Genomic DNA, 16195 nt, shown 5'->3' on the forward strand with positions numbered 1-16195 from the left:
AGACTTTGTTTCATTACAGTTTAGCCTCAGTGCGGAATGACAGCAGAGAAAGAGAGAGGCTGTCCTGGTCATTTTCCAATGATATCCTCAAGCAGGGATGTGAAGGAGGTCAAATGTATGTGGCAATCAATATACCCTCTTTGGATTCAATTTTTACTCTGTTCAGGGTTGCAAGAGGCTGGAGCTGTCTCAGCAGAGATTAGATGAGAGGCATAGCGCACCCCACCCTGAACAGGTCGCCAGTCTAGGATTATATACACTTCAAATGCAAAATGTTCTGGATATACTCTTTAAATCTCGACCAATAATGGAGTTTGGCATTTTAGAGTATAAAAATCTGACAAGGATATATATATATTTTTTTGTAAAGATTAACACATAATACAATCAAACACTTTTGATAGGAATCCCTTAAATGTGGTTATTGAAGAATTGTTAACAGGATATGTACTAGGATACAGACATTTTACAGTAAAAAAACAAAACAACAATTTATGTAATGTTGTCACATTCTAAATTACGTCAAACAACATATAACAATGCTGAGTCACTATTCAGCTGTCACTTTTGATCAAAGCCAATAAAAGCCACCCCCCCAACCCCCACCAAAAAAAACCCAAAACATATTAACGCTGACCTGAATGCTACCGTACTATTGCAAGTATCACGCATACACCCAAATACATGTAGCACTGATATCAATGCAAAAACAGTCATTATTACGAATGAGTCATCCTCCTCATGCATGCTGTAAGCAGGCGACACCCCTCGCATGAACCCGTTATTGTAGCAAAACAATTTACAGATGTGAGTGGAGAGTTGTGTAACCGTATCTCAAATTCGGAATCAGATTTGTAAATGTGTAAAATAATCTGTAAATATGTACTGAGATTTGTGAATGTGTACAGGGATCTGCAAATGTGTGTTCAGAATCCATGTGTGCGTAATCAGATTTGTAAATGCAGACATACATTAATGGCTGAGAGTCAAAGTATTTGGTCCAAGCTTGAAATACAGACAATTCAACGGGTACAACTCAGGCAGGACTCTCAATTGGCTCTTTTTACACGTGGCTTTTGCTTTGGTTTCATCTAAAGTAGATTGAAAAACGATAAACAGCGCAGCAATGTCACACTACCACCGACTGGTGGTATGTAGGCTGTACAGCTACTGAAGCACAATACATAATACACATAATATTTATGTCTGCATTTACAGATTTGTTCACACATTTACAGATTTGTTCACACAAGATTTGTTCACACATTTTCAGATTTGTTCACACAAGATTTGTTCACACATTTACAGATTTGTTCACACAATTTCAGATCTATATACACCTTTACAGATTTAAATTACATGTATACACATTTGCAAATCTCAATACATTTGTATAAATCTGATTACGCACACATGGATTCTGAACACACATTTGCAGATTCCTGTACACATTCACAAATCTCAGTACATATTTACAGATCATTTTGCACATTTACGAATCTGATTACGCACACACGGATTGAGATACGGTAACACAACTCTCCACTCACATTAGTGAGTAAATAGTTTCTCCATACCTTGCCTAAACTAATATGAGTACTTGTAGTAAGAGACAGTGTCTGGACCTGATTTATCAGACACTCTCTGGAGCTCATATGAGAAATTTGCCTCTGAAAAATATACGCTCTGATCAGGTTGATGACGCAGAAATGCAAAGCTTGCCTGTTTTGACTTGTCTTCCTAAAAAAATATTCCCATGGCAACAGTAGAAGCTTTGAAGCTACGAAACCAAACAGATTTTAAAACGCCCCAAAAAATATTCATGACAGACGTACAACATATTGACCAATACCCATATTTTGTCAGTAAGCTAATGTGAGCTAATATATATCAGAGTGGCCAAGTTATCAGTCTTCTCTTTATATTGATTTACCTCTGCGGGCCCAATCTGCACTGTTCACATGTAAATATTTCCAATAGTCATCATTGTCTGTCAGCTGTAACTCCTTGTATTATTGGATTTTGTCAAATCAAAGGGAAGGCGGTTTTAACCTGACTTACCACATCAGGTGTCTAATATTCTGCACTTGGAATTCAAATGTAGGGAAAATGTGGTAAAGTGAATACCATATTTACACCAGACAGTACGCCCAGTGAACATTAAAGTTACTCTCCTGCTCCAGCACAACTTGACAACTATTACTATTGTACCCAAACTTTCAAATCAGGGAGGTGAAGGAGAATGAGGCTGTTTTGCTGGACTGTCCTAACTATTCCCACTGTTCCCACTGCACAGGTAAGCAACGCTTTGGCACCAGCCTGGAAAAATGAACTTAGGAACCTCCTCTGCAATATGTCCAGATGAGCTCTTCCCAATTAGCCTCTCGTGTGTGCAAAAATAAAAGTGCTAAATAAAAGATGAAGCTTTTTCATCACATAGCAACGTGAAAGACCGTAATTATATCTTTTCAAGGCAAAATACAGTTGTTCATTTAGTTTCAGAAGATAATGAGATTGTGTGGCAAGTCTATCAGCACCTTACTTCACTGTAATAGCAGAGGGCAGTCTAGATAGTTAAGAAAAACGACACACATAAATGCAAGAAAAATACTGGGACACAACCATGTTCTCACCTGTTCTTCTTGTCCAAACTGAGAACCCAAGTGCACCAAGTGTTCAGGGCGGATAAACCCGTCTGAGTCCTCGTCACACACATCAAACACCTCTCTGAGTTTCCTCACCAACGTCAGCAGACGCTCCGGCTCAGGAGCGAAGTCTTCATCCATCGCTTTATTGCTTTATTCTTCCTCTTCTTTCTTTCGGGATGTTTTACCCCGACGTGGCTCACGACAGCACCATGTTGTCTGGAAACAGGTCGGGCTGCGCGCGTGTGACACAAGAGCTCGTGGATGCTGATGCTGCTGCGCGCGAGAGGAGGAGTGATGCTGATGGACAGATGGACCAAGTCCCAACCCGGAAGCCTAAGTGCTTCCCGTCGCCAGTATTGTATGGAAGTCCACTTTTCCTTGACCTCCCACTCGGTTTGTCGTCAGTTTTTCATCTGTTGTGTTTGTAGAGTAGCTAATTGCCATAGCAACCAATGTGGGAAGCAATTTGTCACAGAGCACAGGAAGTTAAATCCAAAACATTGACAGGCAATTATAACTCACCTTAACTAAAAGTTTACTGTGAACTAGTTCTTTGTCTTTGAGTGAAATGCTATTGTTGACATGCTTACATGCTGTTATTAAAAATCCAGTGTGTAACATTTAGGAGGCTCTATTGCCAGAAATACTATTCATATGTTCTCATTAATCCAACCTGAGAGCCTTGTATGTCTACAGACGCTGTGGGTGGCCTTCCATGGAGTCCGCCATGTTGAACCACCACGTTGCACTTGGAAGGGCAGGGTGAAGTGAGGGAGTTGTAATCTGCAACTACACTTGTAGATGCCACTAAATCCTACACACTGGAGCTTTAAGGACGTATAATGCTGACCATGGTCACAATCAAAGTTTAGCATATTAGCATGCCAACATTAGCAATAATAAACACAGTTTAAAAGTACAGCTGAGACTGACAGGAATTTCATTAGTTTTGTTGCAAGTAGGCGTGTTCAGTCATAAACCAAAGACCTGCTGGTGGCGCTTGAGTCAGGGGATCACCAATACAATTCATTCTTAGGGGCACAACAATGTTTGTACTAAATTTCATGGCAGTCCGTAGATGACTTTCGTGCAAAGCCACACATTTGAACCTGAATTTTTCACAGGATAAATGAAAACTTTGACCTTGGAAATCTTGGGGAATCGTCAAAGTCAGTAGGGTTCGGCTTTTGGGGACCATCAATGTCTGTAGCTGTTGAGATATTTCAGTCCGGACCAAAGCACCAACAAACAAACCAGCATCGCCCTCTATCAGTTGTGGGCAATAGCTTTCACAACTGTTTTTAAACTGACTGACCCGTTTCACCCATTTCAGTGCAGTGTGTAAACATGTATATTAGTTAGTTATATTTGCATTCATTATCTGTATATAGTTGACAAATACACTAATAAACACTTACATCTGCTTACAACTACATTATAAGGTGTTTTAAACCATTTATTAAATTAGATGAAATATCTATTGCTAAAATAAAGTGTTTCCAGCCCCTAACATGTCAGTTTATATTTAACTTATATTTAAACTTTAATTAACAAATGTTCATTTAATCAGATTACCACAGACTCTGTCACATTGTCAACTTGTTCTCTCACAACAGTTCTGTTCTGATTTTATTTTTAACCGAGGTCTGCAATGTTGATGTTCTGGGATCAATGTGCCTCTTCCCTGGCCAAAACCATCTGCATTTTCCTCTGTGCCAAGGAAGCTCACTCTTTCAATTATGGAAATGGTTTGAGACGAAGAAATCAGTCTTATCTTAACAAATATCTTTAGCCACATCTTTAGTTGTTTTCAAGTTGAGGTCTAGATATATTTTATTTATAAAGAGATTTAATTAAAATATCTGTAAAATAGCTGTACCCTGTCACTGTGAGACAGCTCCACAACTGTAAAAATATTTTGATTTAGAAGGAAAAAGGAAGTTGCGAACGAAGCAGAACAACAGCATGTGACAAGGTTTCATCTGTGAATATTAGTTCACATTTCTCTGGTTTACTGAAAATGGATAGGCATGCATTTTACAGAGCTTAAATTAGTAGTCTTAGATTGTATCTTCCTACTAGTGGAACAGAAAGTAGCAGTTCCCCAATCACACACAGGGACCACGTGTAAAATCACTGATTTATGAGAAGATGCTGTTCTACTGTCTTGGAAAAAAGATAAATCCTATTCTGTATTGCACTGTAGGCTGATAGGGATTATGATGCTGACACGTAACCCACGGTTTGTTTTGTAAATAAGCGGTGAATTTCTGGAGGATTTAAGGAGCAGTGGTGATGCACACACATCCCAGAGTTGCATTTAAAACTAGGTGGCAGCATGTCATGTAATCTCTACTGTGCCCTGTAATACATAAATAAAATAAATGTGTCTCTTCACTTACACCCTTCTGCAAATAATCATGGTTGAAATGGGTGGATTTTTTGTTTTGGGAAAATGTTAATCTGTGGCATTTATAAAGAACAACTGTTCATCTTATTCGTAGAAAATATACCCTCTTCTGTATTTCTCGTGCGTCATGTTTGCTTCCCTGTAAATGCTTGTGTGTATACTGGGTGGGAAAGACACACTTCAACGAGCACCTGATTTTTGAAAGACAAAGTAACAATTTGTTTGTCTTCTCTTCTATCTTTTTGTAGATTTTATTGTTATGTTGCTATGTGTGTACTGTCATTGTCTGTCTTTGCTTTGTGATAGGCAGGGCACTCTGAAGGCTCCAACTTGAGAATATTTTTTATGATAGATTAGATTTACTGTTCCTCTAACTTGCTTTACTGCCAATGAAATTCTAGTAGAGACAATTTTCCTTTTGCTGAATTGATAATAAAATACGAGTCTTCATTTTGCTGGGTGCTTGTGGAAGTTCCCAGACTAATGTGATTTAAATCCCCATTAAATGGTCTTCAGGAATATTTACCACCTTGAGATAAATTAAATGTATTATTCACTCTTCAACTCTCCTTTAGGCTTGAGTTGTAGTCCCTCTGTTGTCCAAACTAAGTTTGGAGTTGTTGATACGATTTATTAACATCTTGTTCCATCTATCAATGACCTAATTCTTGGTCACTATTATCCAATTTCTTTTTGCTTCCATCATCTACAGATGTGGCTGCCACAAACATTTTCCCCACACTTTTAAGCCTTCTTCCATACAACAAAGAGCAGGCTTTTGTGTAGAGTCCTATACAGTGGATCTCTAACTTTTTGTTAAGGAGCCCCAAATTGATACACATCAGTATACCTGTATTTGAGAAGATGTAGTCTTCGGGTTCATCTGATAAGATTGAGTTATTCCACAACTGTCTATGCTATTGGCAGGTTAACAGTGAAGGTTGTGAATCTTATGAACAGAATTGTCAGTCTTATACATTCTGCCATTGGGCTCCTTTGTGCTTGGAAGGGGAGGGTGAAGTGAGGGAGGTGCCACTAAATCCTACACACCGGACCTTCCAGCTTGACTCATAACAGTTGAAAAATTTACAGTATTACTTCCCCCCCCCCATTTCTATATCACAGAAAATGAAACTAATGTGGGAGGCTACATCTCTCTCACTAATTTTGTTCTGTTTGAGGAGAACTTAAAAGCAGCTTATTATCAAGCAGATCTATAACATCCTAATGGCACTGGATGATATATAAGAAAATATTTTCTTTGCTGTGTCTACATTCATTTGCAGACACAAAAATATCTTTTACATGTGAGTTAGTAAGACGCATGCTATTTATTCTCTTCATACCACAAAGCAGTGGATTCCAAAAAAGGAAGTGTGTTTACAAGTTCAACTTCCCCCATCGTTCTGTCTTCAAGAGGATGTCATACTTAAGACAACAGAGAGAGAGAGAGAGAGAGAGAGAGAGAGAGAGAGAGAGAGAGAGAGAGAGAGAGAGCAAAGAGGCTTGTAGGTGCTTTCTTACTCCAACCATTTAGTCTTCTTCTTGTGTCAAAGATGCAGGTTGTTAGTGGTGGACAGTCACTTTGGATATACACTCTGCTATTTACTTCTCTACAACTCTGGGGTAAGTGTCATACTAGAGGTGTTTCTAAACATTCTTTCTTTTGTTTTGTCTGGCAACTAAAGTAATATACAATTCATTTTCACCAGAAATTATTTACTGATTCTGTTTTCATCAAGAAGAAGGACAATGGTGAAATTGAACACAGATCAACCATAACATTATGACCACTGACAGGTGAAGTCAGTGGGTGGGATATATTAGACAGCAAGTGAACATTTTGTCCTCAAAGTTGATGTGTTAGAAGCAGGAAAAGTCAGCAACGTGAGGATTTGAGCGACTTTGACAAGAGCCACATTGTGATGGCTAGACGACTGGGTCAGAGAATCTCCAAACCTGCAGCTCTTGTGGGGTGTTCCCGTCTGCAGTGGTCAGTACCTATCAAAAGTGGTCTAGGGAAGGAAAAGTAGTGAACCGAAGACAGAGTCATGGACGGGCAAGGCTCACTGATGCACATGGGTAGTGAAGGCTGGCCTGTGTGGTCCGATCCATCAGACGAGCTTCTGTAACCCCTCTACGTTTTGGCACTTTGGACCAACGTAGTCAGGGCACGTTTGTGTATGAGACTGGGTTGGTAGCTCAAACTGCTGAAAAAGTTCATGCTGGTTCTGATAGAAAGGTGTCAGAACACACAGTTTGTTGGGTATAGGGCCCAGTCAGGCAGCCCAGGTGGTCATAATGTTATGGTTGAGCGGTGTACAATCATTAACACAGAAGAACTGGCTTTTGGAAATGTACTCAAAATTGAAGTTACAGGCAGTATCTCTATTTCAAGTTTCACAATTTTTCTCATCGACTGCAATCACCGGTCCAAAGTGGGCGTCACCACATGCTGCAATCACAGCTGTGTTATTACTTTTTGTTGAATTGTTGCTCCATGCTGCTTAAAAGGAATTTGTGAAACTGACTTCTGCTGTACATTATTTCCCTCCCTTGTCTAGGAAGACTATCAGCTTCCACTTCCTCTCCCACTCTTCCGGCACCTGAACTTAGCATTCATTTAAGGTCAAAGAACTCTGTGGTTCTGGTCTGCCGGGCCCCAGAAGGCCACCATGGGGTTGTGTTCATGTTGTACCGAAGCAGAGAGCAGGTACATTTTTTTGAGGATGTGTGTGTTTTCTGTTGTGTTTTGTGCTACGACTGGGCAGTCCTGTGATTTTATTTTTCTCTGTATTTCTTTTCATTCATTGAGGTGGACGCTCAGGAGCAGCAGTCTGGTGCTGAGGAGGTCCGGTTCACTGTGAGGTTAAAGGAAACTGATTCAGACCAAGCTGAACTCTATTGCTGTCTGTACAAGAACCGAGATGGACGTTACAGTGCGTTCAGTCCCTATTTGCAGCTGGACCTGCAAAAAGGTGTCTATATTACTTGTATTGTATATTATTTGTATCTATTATATACACTACATGTTGGTATTTTTAAAAAAAAAAAGACATATCACATAAACTATTATTGTAATAGATAGAAAGAAGCAAGACCCTGGACTAATAGATGACAAAGCAGAGAGAAGATGCGGTCTAGACTGCAACTCCACATTTTATTAAAAGTGTAACAGAAGTTGATCTGGTAAATCTGCCCCCTGGTCTGATTTTACGTATGATATGAAACAATAAACACTCCTATCCGCTCCTCTACAACCCTCAAGGCACACTGCAGCATGCAGGTGCTCTCTGTGGTCTCTTATTGTCCTCTACTCTGTGGGTGTGTTTAGTGGTAGTTACATCCTGCTCTTCATTTAGAAACCACACACCCTCACACATGCACACACACGCAGACATCAAACACTGTGCATACTGGCTTCCAGCGTTGACGGTTAGAGAGGGAAGTTTGACTCGCAACTGTGGCAAACCAAGGTCACATTATTGTAGGTTTTTATTTAATTTGTTTCTTAGAATTAAATGAATAAAAGTAATGAGGCCACAGAAATATAGAGATAATCGTTTTTATTTTCCTCTCCCTTTCTGTACTTCTCCAGTTGCTGCATCTGCTCCCTCCATACCCTCTGTCCCTCCTCCCGTATTGTCTGTGCAGCCCTCGACTGGTGTGGTAAAACGAGGTGACATGCTATCCTTCAGCTGCTTGGTTCCCCCCCTGGGGTCCCAGTCTCAGCCCCAGTCAAGCTACAACAACAAACCAGTGACCTTCCTTTTGCTGAGGACTGCTAAGCGAACAGGGGCAACATCCATTATCCTGCAACCTAAAGCCAATCTGTTATCGGACCCTAAACCCCAGCCGGGAGTCTTCACTGTGGGGCCAGTGACGGGAGGAGAGGAGGGCGGGTACACCTGCATTTACCAGATCACCAAAAAAAGGGGATTGATTAATTCAACTGTCAGCAACATGGTTCAAATCACTATTACAGGTAAAGATGTTCAACAAGACTTTTTACTCTCATGGCCCACATGTTAAGCACAGCGTTAGTTCAGGCAGGCCATGAAGTCAAGCTCAAGGAGGTCCCAGAACAGGGCCATAATGCCAAATGTAACATTCTGCTTTGGAAATAAAAGTTCTTTTGACAAAAGTGGTCCCGACTGAACCTCTGGAACAGCATCCCTGTTGAGTTTTACCTTGTTGTTGACTTCCTTTAAATCTTTATTAGAAACTAATGTTTATTGGCCTGCATCTGTACATTAAGCGTTTTTTTTTAATTAATTTGGTAGAGCTCAATTGATCAAAAACAATCTTTTTTTTATTTTTCAGAATATAACAGGAAAATATTCCACTTTATTAATTACTGTATGCATGGATATAATTAGCAAAAGAGATGAGTACACATTTGTCAGCAGAACTTAATGACAAATTAAGTGTTACAGTGCTCGCAAAAATTGGGGAGAGCTAATAATTATTTTCATTATTTATTAATCTGCTGATTTCTTTCACAATTAATCAAGACATTTTGTTCTAAAATGTCTGAAAATAGTGAAAAAAATCCACCCTCACAATTTCAAGTAGAACTTCACATATTTGAATTTGTCTGACCAACAGTCCAAAAACCCCAAATATTCAGTTTACTGTTAGGACGAAAATAAACCAGCAAATATTCACATTTGAGAAGCTTGAACCAGAGAACAATAATTGATAAACATGGGAGCCTATTGGACGCTAACATTCCCTCTGATTTGGTCTGTTTCCAGACACGTTACCAGTGCCCACCCTTGTTCTCCAGCAGCAGACAGAAGTGTGGCATTTGCTCTGCGCAGCGTCTCCTGCGTACCCTGGCGCCATGTTCTTCCTCTACCTGGCTGACAATGAACTTCCTGTTGCCACTCACCAGGCCCCCTTAATCCACCATCAGGCTACCTTCTCAGTGCCTGTCCAGGACACTCCAATGGCTTGGTATCAGTGCCAGTACAGTGTCCTCCTAGGAAGGAAATGGAGCAACTCTGAGCGCAGTCTTCCTTTGGCTGTAACCAGAGGTACAGATTTACCATTCATTATTTCCATTGTATGTGTGTGGTTTGGTTAGATTTAACAAAAAAATGTGACTGTTTGATTCTTCTCTCATCTTTCAGGAATCCCCCCTTCATCATCACCAGGTAGAGTAGACCTAGCAGGCCATTATTATGGCTTTCAGCGAAATTCATATGCATGTAGGGAAATCCATAATGAATTTAAGTAGCTACACCTACCCTGACTTGCACTCCAGTGAATAGAGATATATATATATCTCACTGTCCTTTTGGTATCTCACAATAATGCCAGTGTGATGTCTCTAGGTGTGTCTAATGTAGACTGGCCTCTTGTACTGGGCTCTTTCTCCGCTGTGGTTTTGTTCCTCTGTTCAGTTGCAGTCATAGCTGTGGTGGCACACAGGAGAGGTATTTCACATGTGAATCTCTGCTTTCTCACTGATGCATTTGCTGTCATAATTGTCTTCCTTTTTCTGAAATGTGTCATATCCTCTCTTTCTTCTCTTTTCCCCCTTCTTTGTAGTAAAAGAAACAGCGGAGGAAAAGAAAAAAAGGTGTGTGTAGGTACTGTGTTTTTAGTGCTCATTAGTCTTAAAGATGGCAAAGTTTAGACCAGTAAATGGTCACAGTTTATCTTTTTCAGAATAAGTTTTTCTTTTTCCATAGACGAGTGAGATTTACTGTGAACACTGTGACAGCCGTGACACATTAGAACAATATTTAGAGGCAGCTTCAACAGCAGACATTTTCCTCAAGTTGGCAACATAATAAAGTATTTAGAATTGCTCAGAATTTGCTTGAATATGATATATTTTTAGTTTAAAAGTGTATAATGGCCAGCAGAGAAAAGTATTTGACTTCATTCATCCTTCCTTCCCACAATCTGAAGATCCATTTCACATTACAGGCTTGTCTTTGCACAGCTTCGATTTGGGGTTATCGAGCTGATTTTCATATAACTTGGTACATAAAAAATCAGTATTGCATTGCAGCATTCATACTGTGGTATAAAATATTGCTGTGTTAAACTGTTTCAGACAAGAATCACAGTTCTGGACTCAAGTTCATTCTAAGGACCATGTTGTGGGTGAGTTGACTATCATAGCTAGTTCATTCAGTTTTTAATTTCTAATTTCTTCAAAGCGATTTTTTCTGCAGAGTAAAGAGATATACAGAGACAAACCACTGCTTGACAATGTGCTTCCTTTTTTTGTCTTTTATTTTGCAGACCTTACACTCAGGCGCACAAGCTTCACCTCTCAGGTAAATATTCATCAATACTTAAGCTTGTAATAGCTTCCTTTTCCCTTTATACTTACCTTTCCACTACAGCACTTTGAGTTAAAGGATAAAACTGGCTGGGTTTTTGTTTTTGTCAACAAATTGCATGAAAAGACCAAAACCAACAATGTGTTAATCTGTCTCTCAATTCTTTATGACTTCCCCAGACTGTCTGTGGCATTCTGTATCGATCCCATTGGTTCCTACAAAAGACGTAAATAGGTCACAAATATAAATTCATCTATGTATAGTTTCAGGCTAAATATTTTTCTAAGCTGAACATGAGTTCAAAAAAATTCACTTCAAAAGTACATTTGATAGAGACTTTTCTGCAGTGGAATAATATCCATTTGGTGTTTGGAGTATTTAGAGCAGCAGGCTCAAAACTAACTGCAGTGCCCATGTTTGTCATAATGAAGGAATCAGGCTTTGGATACACAATACTTGTTGGGATCAATTAATTGCTGGTTTGGATCTTTTCATGGCATTTGTTGACAGTAGGTAAAATATAGAATATCACCACACTTAAACATGTAAAACTTTGCAATAGCAATAGCATTCACTTCAACACAGAAAGACATTAAGATGTTTTTCTCTTCATCGTCCTCTTTCTTTTGGTATTTCTGGTATTTTTGCAGCCTCAATGTTTGTCCTGCAGATTTACTGTGACAAACAATTGTAAACATCACTGATCCCTTTGCTGTAAACAAACACACATACATGCATGCACACACACATATGACTACGTGTACACCAATTGCCAAACATACTGTCAACCCACACATATTCCTTATTAGTGCTGTTGCGCAGGTTTTTGATCCGCCTCTCATTAGTTGTAATCACTTTCATTAATTAGCTTGATGAAGGGCTCTCATTAGACTAAAGGCTCTCTCCAGGCTCTCTCTTTCTCTCTATGTTACTGAACAGCCATCTTAGAGAACAGAACGCTGTCATCACCAGCTGATGGAAAGACTAACCAGCACTCATGAAAACAGCCAGGAACTGAATATTTAATATCAGATGTGTCTCAGTCTCAGCAGTGATCTGGAGTGTCCTTGTGACGCATAGTTTTTGTCAATCATGTCTTGTTATATTACATAATGTTGCTGCACAGCAAAGACATAAGCGGTTTTCTTTTTCCTTTTTTGAATTGGCAACAGCAAATAACGTTTAAAAACTTGTTTAACATTCGTCCAGTAAACAACATTGATTGAGGTTAACAGAGGTTTGATGATTTGACTCCTAGGACAGGTTCTCTCTGCAGGCTGGATACTGGTAGAGTAAAGCATGTTGTCCTTGGACACACTGGAGGTCTGAAACACAGACTTGCAAGGATAGTCAAAGAGTAGCATTAAAGGATTGATTGACATCAGAAATAGTAAATATAGGGACATTGACAGTGTGGGAAGTGACGGATTAGATTAGAACGGGAGGAAATAGCAGAAATTCAATCAATCAATCAATCAACTTTATTTGTATAGCACCTTTCATGCAGTTTAGTGCTTCACAGATGATTGATAAGATGATATTAAGACAGAACGGATTAAAAATGAATTCAAAAATAGAATACAATGATAACAATTACAATACAATGAAATAAATAGGGCAAAGAAGGTCGAAATAATAACAATATTATTATATATGTATGTCTATACACATACATGTATATATACATATACGTATATATGCATACATGTTTTTATATATATATATATATATGTATTTTAAGGAAATAGTTTAATAGTTACACTCATGTTCTGGGAATTTCTGGGAGTATGTATCAGCAGTGCTGTGCTGTATTTAGGTACACAGACATAGGGCAACCTATATAACAATACAAGTGGTGGTATGATTTGAATATACCACAGGAAATTTGTTGACATCTTTAACAGCTTGTACGTGCGTGTTTGTGTATTTGCAGGAGTGGGCCAGTGAGGACACAACTACAGATACGTCCTCCAGACCCCCTTTATGGAACTCACTCTCCACATTCACAACCCCGATCCATCCGATCCATTAGAAATCCTTGTTCTCTCTCTCTCCCTCTCTCTGTCTCTCACTCTCTCTGTACTTTATCTGAGTTTATTAGTGTAGCATCAGTTGGACAGGAAGAGCTATTTTTTCACTTCCTATTTCACGTGTAGCAATAAAGTTGTACAATTTGAGAGGATGTAATGTTTATTTGATCTTACATGTTACTGAACCAGTGATTCTAAATACAGATTTTTATTTTTATTGTTATTATAAAGTTTGCATGTGGTTTGTGAATAACTTACCTCACTTACGCTTACACAAGTTTATTCTTAACCTGGAAATGATGACAAAACAATCCACAACCACAAAGTCCTTTTAGTAGCTGCTCTGGAACTTTCCACTATACAGTTTGACCAGTTGTCAAGGAATTTAACAACAGTTACTAAATCGACTTTGAAAGTGAGATTGTTTTGTTGTTCAGGCTTTACTAATATTACAAATTACTTCAGAGTGCTATTTGCAGATTTGGAGTACACATTTACATTCTGTAAAAACAAAGTCTGTACACTTTTAACTAAATATGAAGCTTTGAACATGACCTTTTTACAGTCACAGGGTAGTATTAATAAAAACATTTATTTATACACTGTATTGATGATACTGATGTAATGTATCAAAACCAGAGATTACAAAGTGCTTTACAAGGAAAAACACACACACACACACACACACACAGACAACAATATAAGTTATACATACAAACATACATGTTACAGATGTAATACATAGGCACAATACATATGCCAACTTACATAAACAAATAAATACACATTAATTTTTCAATTCAATTCAATTCAATTTTATTTGTATAGCGCCAATTCATAACAGAAGTTATCTCAGGACACTTTTCAAATAGAGCAGGTCTAGACCGAACTCTTTAAAACATTAATTACAGAGACCCAACAGTACCACCATGAGCAAGCACTTGGCGACAAGGGCAAGGAAAAACTGCCTGTTAAAAGGCAGAAACCTAGGACAGATCCTCCGGCTCTAGGTGGGTGATCGTCTGTCTCGACCAGTTGGGGTGAGAGAGAGAGAGAGAGAGAGAGAGAGAGAGAGAGAGAGAGAGAGAGAGAGAGAGAGAGAGAGAGAGAGAGCGAGAGACAGACAGACAGGTGCACAGCAACAACAGTATTAGCAATGGCAATCTAGCAGGACCATGGCAGGAGGCTCCACCAGGATCGACAAGAACCTGCGAGACGAGAAAGCACAAGAACTCCGGGGAAGAAGTGAAGTTAGTAACATGCATTAATGGGACATGAATGAGTGCAGAAAGAGAGAGGAAGGGAGGAGCTCAGTGCACCATGGGAAATCCCCCGATAGTCTAGGCCTATAGCAGCATAACTAAGGGATGGTTCAGGACTCACCTGATCCAGCCCTAACTATAAGCTTTATCAAAGAGGAATGTCTTAAGCCTACTCTTGAAAGTGGTGAGGGTGTCTGCCTCACGAACCACAAATGGAAGCTGGTTCCACAAGAGAGGAGCTTGGTAACTGAAGGCTCTGGCTCCTGTTCTACTTTTAGAGACTATAGGAACCACAAGTAGCCCAGCATTCAGAGAACGTAGTGTTCTAGAGGGGTAATAGGGTACTATGAGCCCTTTAAGATATGAAGGAGCCTGACCATGAAGAGCTTTATAGGTGAGGAGGAGGATTTTAAATTCTATTCTACATTTTACAGGGAGCCAATGCAGAGAAGCTAGTACAGGAGAGATGTGATCTCTTTTTCTAGTTCCTGTCAGTACTCGTGCTGCAGCGTTCTGAATTAATTGGAGCGTTTTAATGGACTTATTGGGGCAACCTGATAATAAAGAGTTGCAGTAATCCAGCCTTGAAGTAACAAATGCATGGATTAGTTTTTCTGCATCTGTCTGTGATAGGATGTGTCTAATTTTTCTAATATTATGTAAATGAAAGAAGGCAGTCCTAGAGGTCTGCTTTATGTGGGAATTAAATGACAAATCCTGATCAAAGATAACTCCAAGATTCCTGACAGTGGTGCTAGAGGCAAAGTTAATGCCATCTAGAGTAACTATATTTTTAGACAGTGAGTCTCTAAGGTTTTTGGGGCCAAGAACAAGAATTTCGTTTTTTTCTGAGTTTAACATCAGAAAATTGCAGGTCATCCAGGATTTTATGTCCTTAAGACATGTTTGTAATTTAGATAATTGATTAATTTCATTGGGCTTGATTGATAGATATAACTGCGTATCATCTGCATAACAGTGAAAGTTAATGGAGTGATTCCTAATAATGTTGCCTAAAGGGAGCATATATAAAGTAAATAGTATTGGTCCAAGTACAGAACCTTGTGGAACTCCATGACTAACTGTAGTATTTATTGAAGATTCATCGTTAACATGTACAAACTGCGAGCGATCTGATAAATGACTTAAATGACTTAAACCAGCTTAGTGCGGTTTCTTTAATGCCAATTTGATGCTCAAGTCTCTCCAAAAGAATATTATGGTCAATGGTGTCAAATGCAGCACTAAGATCTAATAATACAAGTACAGAGACAAGTCCATTGTCAGAAGCAGTCAGAAGGTCATTATTAACTTTAACCAGAGCTGTCTCTGTGCTATGATGAACTCTAAATCCTGACTGAAAATCCTCAAATAAACTATTGTTATGTAGAAATTCACACAACTCTTTGGCGACTACTTTCTCCAGAATCTTAGAGAGGAAAGGGAGGTTAGAAATCGGTCTATAGTTGGCTAAAGAGTGGACTTTTTAAGAAGGGGTTTAATTACAGCTACTTTAAAGGACTGTGGTACATATCCTGATAAT

The 16195-nt window shown here is 39.1% G+C and overlaps 2 protein-coding genes across 7 annotated transcripts in view; one reads left to right on the top strand and one right to left on the bottom strand.

The window, feature by feature from the left end:
• The window catches only part of rab11fip4b (RAB11 family interacting protein 4 (class II) b), a 58550-nt gene extending 55626 nt beyond the window's left edge, over positions 1-2924 (bottom strand). Inside the window, exon 1 of one of the 3 annotated variants that reach the window (XM_051383848.1) lies at positions 2634-2924. In XM_051383848.1, coding sequence (XP_051239808.1) covers positions 2634-2786 — 153 coding nt within the window. In that variant the 5' untranslated portion in view covers positions 2787-2924. The remainder of the gene's footprint in view (positions 1-2633) is intronic. The other 2 variants (XM_051383850.1, XM_051383849.1) reach the window with 2 other exon arrangements.
• A 3598-nt stretch (positions 2925-6522) lies between these two features.
• On the top strand, positions 6523-13537 carry LOC127354156 (uncharacterized). 4 transcript variants are annotated; one of them, XM_051383868.1, is made up of 11 exons: positions 6523-6684; positions 7623-7771; positions 7874-8036; positions 8657-9043; positions 9816-10097; positions 10194-10217; positions 10398-10499; positions 10615-10645; positions 11129-11178; positions 11320-11354; positions 13294-13537. In XM_051383868.1, the coding sequence occupies exons 1-11, from the start codon at positions 6615-6617 to the stop codon at positions 13390-13392; spliced, it is 1392 nt and encodes a 463-aa protein (XP_051239828.1). In that variant the 5' UTR covers positions 6523-6614; the 3' UTR covers positions 13393-13537. The 4 variants fall into 4 exon arrangements, 2 of the variants coding, with proteins under 2 accessions (XP_051239828.1, XP_051239829.1); XR_007881468.1 differs by lacking the exon at positions 13294-13537 and having other exon boundaries at positions 10615-10655; XM_051383869.1 differs by lacking the exon at positions 10398-10499.
• The last annotated feature ends 2658 nt before the right edge of the window (positions 13538-16195 follow it).

The sequence above is a fragment of the Dicentrarchus labrax genome, unplaced genomic scaffold, assembly GCF_905237075.1.
Source record: "Dicentrarchus labrax unplaced genomic scaffold, dlabrax2021, whole genome shotgun sequence".
Taxonomy (NCBI): domain Eukaryota; kingdom Metazoa; phylum Chordata; class Actinopteri; family Moronidae; genus Dicentrarchus; species Dicentrarchus labrax.